General features: G+C 53.6%; 1 protein-coding gene across 1 annotated transcript in view; it reads left to right on the forward strand.

Moving 5' to 3' along the window:
* Positions 1–5131, forward strand: part of IFFO2 (intermediate filament family orphan 2) — a gene marked incomplete at its 5' end in the record, with an annotated part of 55222 nt that extends 50091 nt beyond the window's left edge. Inside the window, 2 exon segments of the mRNA XM_015565925.1 lie at positions 783–788; positions 1627–5131. Coding sequence (XP_015421411.1) covers positions 783–788; positions 1627–1736 — 116 coding nt within the window.
* Positions 5132–5846: the final 715 nt, after the last annotated feature.

Here is a 5846-nt window from a genome sequence, read left to right on the forward strand (position 1 = left end):
CTTACAAGTCTGGCCTGTTTCATCTGCCCCGTGCACGTGTCCGGCCATCCATCCAGGAATATTAGTCACCTCCCTACTGCATGCTAGGTGACCTCCCTAATCTCACGTAACTCCTGCACCCACTTCCTCAACAGCTACTTGTCGGAGGCCTGCTCTGTGCAAGGCCGTGGGGAAACAGTGATGAGTGTAGCAGCCATCGCCCCTGCCCTAGGGAGCTTACACCCCCGTTTCTGCTGAACTGGGGAGAGGAGAAGGTGGGCAGGACACTCCTCTCCACATGGCTGATGGGACCTGCATTTGCCCATAGAAAGCAATTTCACATCCTTTCCCATATTCCACACTGGGGCCAGGTGGGCCAGGGCCCTTTTATTTGCTGGGGTGGCTGACACCCCAAAACAAAGACAGAGCCCCTGCCTTTAAGGAAGACGCAGCCTCGCCCAACCAGCATGGCTTAGTGGTTGAGCGTCGCCCTATAAACCAGGAGGTCATGGTCCGATTCCTGGTCAGGGCACATGCCCAGGTTGCAGCTCGATCCCCAGTGTGGGATGTGCAGGAGGCAGCCGATCAGTGATTCTCTCTCATCATTGATGTTTCTAGCTCTCTCCCCATCTCCCTTCCTCTCAGAAATCAATAAAAAATATATATTTAAAAAAATAAGGGAACACACATCCTGTTGGGGAGATAGCCATGCTACTAATACTATGGATAATACATGTAAAGTGCTTGGCACAAGGTGCAAATAGATGCTCCTTGAAATTGCTTTTCTTGTTATGACGATATTCCCGCAGGCTGTGGTTCAGGCTGTAGAAGAGGGAGGGCAGCTCTGTGGGAAGCAGAGTGTGGGGCCCTCCGCTCAGCCAGTCCCACCGTTAGCTCACGGACCCCCCAGATTCACTGTCGTTATCTCCCCTGTGCGGGTGGAGGAGCGGAAGCTTAGGCAGGTCGAAGACTTTGCCCAAAGGCGCCCAGCTCATCAGTGACGGAGCCAAAATTTGACCCTAGTGCTCTTAACCACTATCCAGTATGGCCTCCCTGTGAGAATGGAGTTATCTGGGATTGACTGAGTGCGTGCTCTCTGCCCGTCCCTGTGTTAGATGGCTCGAGGGTAAGAACCACGCTTGGTCCATGGTCTCTGCTCCCACGGGGCTTTTGGCATCTGGAGCAATTAGAGGCTGGAACAGGAGGCCCCCAGAGGTCTTGAGAGCCATGCTCAGCATGTGGGCTTAGGACAGTGATGGCAAACCTATGACACGCGTGTCAGAGGTGACACGTGAACTCATTTTTTTGGTTGATTTTTCCTTGTTAAATGGCATTGAAATATATAAAATAAATATCAAAAATGTAAGTCTTTGTTTTACTATGGTTGCAAAGATCAAAAAATTTCTATATGTGACATGGCACCAGAGTTAAGTTAGGGTTTTTCAAAATGCTGACACGCCGAGCTCAAAAGGTTCGCCATCACTGGGTTAGGAGATTCTAAGGAAAGCAGAGCAAGGGCGGGGTCTCAGGCAAGGACCCCCTCTGAGGTCAGGTCTTGCAGGAGTGGTTGCTCAGCCCTTCCTGCTCCTTAAATCCCTCAGGGGTCCTCAGGCTGCCCCCCCGACTGACCCCCATTCTCTCATCCTTCCAGGAATTCCCCATCCCCCAGCTCCGTGGCCAGCAGCGACTCAGGAAGTACAGACGAGATCCAGGACGAGTTTGAGCGGGAGGCGGACGTGGAGCCCATGGTCAGCTGATGGCTGAGGCCCCCGTGCCTGGTGGTCTTGGTGATGGGGCCTCTGCCCCTTCTCCCCACGAGGCCAGGAAGTCTCCTCGGAGTGGGGCTCCGGTCCTCACCACACGGACGTCCTCTGCCCTCCCTTCTCTGGAGGCCCCAAGGGACCGCTGCTTCCTTCCTCCCTTCCACTCACCATCCACCCGTGCCCCTCTCCATCCACCCACCCACGGAATGGTGCTCTCAATTTCTACTCTCCACGTTACCAATGCAGACTTCTGTCCAGATGATGCCGTGTGAACCGTGCCTTTTCCCTTAAGCTGAGCCACTTTGAGCTCCAAAGAATTATTCGTAGCAGGTGTTTTTATACAAAACTCTAAGGTGAGGGCGGGGCCCCGGTGTGGCAGATTCTGGTTTTCTACCCTCCCACCTGCTCCTCCGATTGGCTATGACCTATGCCCTCCCGTCCTCTGCTGGCCAGCACTGATGGAGTGGGGCTTGGGGCGGTCCACGTCCACCCAGGACGGAGCTGTTTGCCTCTGCGAACCTTCCACGCCTGGGTGCCGACCTCCCAAGGGTTTTTTTCACTTACCAAAAGGGGAAAAAAGATGGAAGGAGGGAGGGAAGACAAATTCTTAGTTTCTTTTCGGATCGAGTGGCACAGTGGAGGGACAAGGCACTGTGGGGGAAGGTGGAGCCTCACTGTGTTTAAACTACTATGCAAAAAACAAAACAAACAAAAAAAGCAGCTTGCCTTATATATTGTGGAAGGGAGGCCTCTCCCAGACTCAGGGTTTTCCCGTGGAGCTGGGAGGGAGGCCGCCGCTAGGGCCATGTCTCTTGCAGCCTGTGAGGGGGTTCGGTCAAGGTCAGCAGAGGCCTGGGTCCTGCAAAGCCCTTGGCCCACCTGACTGTTTCCTTTCTTGGGACCTCTGTGCGTTGGGGGCGGGGGCGGGGGTCTTTTATTGCCCTGATGACTTGATGTTTCCCCTCTGTTTCCAGCCGACTGTAAGGGGTTGGGGTCTGTAATTTCTCTGTGAGAAAGCCTGAAGGGAGCCAGGCCTGCGTCACCCCTTCCCCAGTGGAGCCGGGTCAGGCCCGCCTGCTACCATCTTGGTTCTCCACTGTGCCCAGTCACCCACTGTCGGGCCACTGGCAGGCACTGGGAAGGGAAGGGACGAGGAGGGAGCAATGAGGGCTGCTGGCAGGTTGGAGGTGGCAGGAGGCGGCGCTCAGGCGAGAACCATCCTTGTTTGACATCTGCCAGCTTCTTTCCGTACTTAACTGACCCGTGGGGAGTAACTGAGCCAGTCTCTCCCACGGCCTGAGTGGGCCTGCGTTGGAGAGCGCTGCGTGAGGCCACCCGCCAAGTCCCAGCTTGGAGCCAGCTGACCAGGCTTTGCTTTTTTTCTTTTTTTTAAGTTTTTTTGTCCCCACTCCTGTGGGTATGTTTGGCGAGTTTTGTTTTTGTTGGCCCAGCAGCTCCCCCTGGAGGTCAAAGAGCACACTGAGCCCGAGGACCAGCGCTCTGTACCTCCGGGGCTTATGGCTCTTGGCACAAGAGGGGTTCTGGCTTCCGGTAGGTTGTGCCCCCCAGTCTTTCCTCCCCAGGGTACCAACCACCTCGAAGGGCCTTCTTTCTCTTCTGTTTCCCCTCCCTGTTTTGCAGTCTTAAAACCATTGTACATAATAGTCACATAATATATATATATATGGAGAGAGAGAGAGCAAGCGTGTTAGTGACAGTGTGTTCTTTTTATTTATCACAACTTGGTGGCCTTTATGGTTTTTTCCTAATTTTCGTTTTTGTTGGGCGAATCGTTCTGTTCCCCGTGGCCGTGTGGCCACGTGCCCAGCGAGAGGCGTCCGTGCCCAGCGTCTCCCATTAGCGAACAGGCCCTTGGCAGGTACTAGGGGGGCGATGGCTTCGGAGGAGGGCGGCCCCTCCCCCTCCTCCTTACCGACCCTTGTTCTAAAGGTTACAGGGTTCAAACGTACCTGGTGATTATTGCCGTTATTGTTCTTGTCGTTTTAGTTTAGCTTTATTTTAACCAAAGGTTATCAGAGCCAGTTGGGCTTGGACCTCAGCTGCTAAAAAGATTTTCCGTTTCCAGGAGGGCGGGGAGATGACCCTGCAGGCCTCCGCCGTCCAGGGCTAAGGGAGATGGTGCATGGTGTGGGCAGACCGGCAGAGTGGAAGCTGGACCTGGGTGGTTCCTCCAGGTGGTGGTCGGGGGGTGGGGGCGGACAGGCCTATCGTTATAAATATGACAGTAAGGCAACAGTGTATTTTGGGGGTAACTAAGGTGATTGGTGTCCAGTGGTATTATTTTTTCTTTCCCCTTTGTAGACATTTGTCACTGGGGACTAGAGGACCCTGAATTTGTCCAAGGACTATAGAAATGGCAGGAGCCAGAGGCAGACACTGGCTGAGAAGTGTCCTCCCTGCTGGGGAGCTGGGATTTGGGGCAGGTGGACGGGGCAGGGACTGCAAGGATGTGGCCCACCTGCTTCCTGGGCAGGGTCCTGGGTCCTGGCCTGGCTGCCTCCCTCCCCACCAAGTTCTTCTCTGAGTTAGTTGCCAGTGGGCCCTGCTTGTCCCCTGCCACGAGCCCACAGCTTGCCAAGAAAGACCCCAACATTCGCTGAGGCAGCACCGGGTCCAGAGGGGACACGCTGGTCCGTCCTTTGTAAAGCTGTAAATACTTAATTTTGGTTTCTACTTCTAAGCCCAGTGTCATATTGACATTGGTATTTTAGATGGTTCTCAGATGGGCTCTCCTGTGCTGCCCGCTCTCACCCTCCTATTTTTGGGGGTTTTATAAGAGAGAATTGGGGAGGGGCAGGATGGGGAATTCCTTGGTTGTGGAACACACACACACACACACACACACACACTCCTCTGAGAGTCCGAACAGGGGAACAAATTCTTGGCAAGTGAACACATTTTGTTTTCTTGCGGCAATATGTCCTGATGGACGGGTCTCTGAAGGGCCAGTCCATCGCACACTTAGCTCTGTGGGTGCAGCTCAGATGATTTAGGGAGAATCAAACCTCTTCGATTTGGGATGAGGGAGAAGGAGATGGGTAGGGGATAATATAAGGTATAACTTAAGCTAAATGTAACCTATTTATAAAGCAAGAGACTCTCATCTATTTTTATGAAAGCAAAGGTTTTGTAATCTAGGCTAGGCAGTTGTGGTGGCCCAGCATTTTTCCGTGGGCACGGTGCATGTTGCTGCTGGATTTCATATAATCGGTACCCCCACCCTGTCTCCCTGTCCTCACCGCCTACTCTCCACACCCATGAGCCGGCTTCGGCAGAGCATGGGCCCCACCTCACCCCAGTTCCCTTGTTCCCTGATCCCGCAGCTCCTGGGTCCTTGGAAGTCTTATGGGGGGAGGGCGCTTGTGGGAGTGGGCGGGCAGTGGAGAATTCAGCATGGAGGTGGGTGGGTGGGGGATGAGAGGGAGCATGAGATAGGGGGCACGCTCTGCTTCCAGGGTGGGCTCAAGTAGTTACTTGAACTATGTGAAGATCCACTTCCAAGTCTGCTGAGTTTGGGAGAGTGTGGGTGGCAATGGGGCTGCCGGCTCCGGGACCACATGGCTTCCCTAGGGGTGGGGTGGGGGGCCTGGGACCCTCTAGAGCTCTAGTGGGTCCCAGGTTGTTAGGCAGCTGGAGTGGGAGTGGAAATGCCATGAAATGTCCACAGTCCTGGCTGTGCCCACAGCCTGGGCAGCTCCTCCAGGCCCTGGCTGAGGGATTAGGGCCGATTCTCCCAGAAGGGAATTTTCCGTGGGTGGAAGATTTACCTGCCAGCTGGGTCGAGCATCAAGGGGAAGGGGGGTTTATACTCACTGAAAGACTACTGATCCTACCGGGAAACCAACCTGTTTACTGTACTGTTTGTTGTAAATATCATACCCTTTATATCCTGTATATTGGCTTCTTTTAAATAAAGTGAAATGTCTTAGAATTGATGGTGTACTTTTTTCTTTTTTTAACTGAGGATAAAATGGCAAGAGGACTGAGGGCCACATAAACACGAATGCAAACTCATTAGCCAATGAGTGGTGACATGGGGAAATTTCACATCATCTGCATCTCACAATACAATCTCTACAAGTA

This window comes from Myotis davidii, unplaced genomic scaffold (genome assembly GCF_000327345.1).
Source record: "Myotis davidii unplaced genomic scaffold, ASM32734v1 scaffold299, whole genome shotgun sequence".
NCBI classification, from domain to species: domain Eukaryota; kingdom Metazoa; phylum Chordata; class Mammalia; order Chiroptera; family Vespertilionidae; genus Myotis; species Myotis davidii.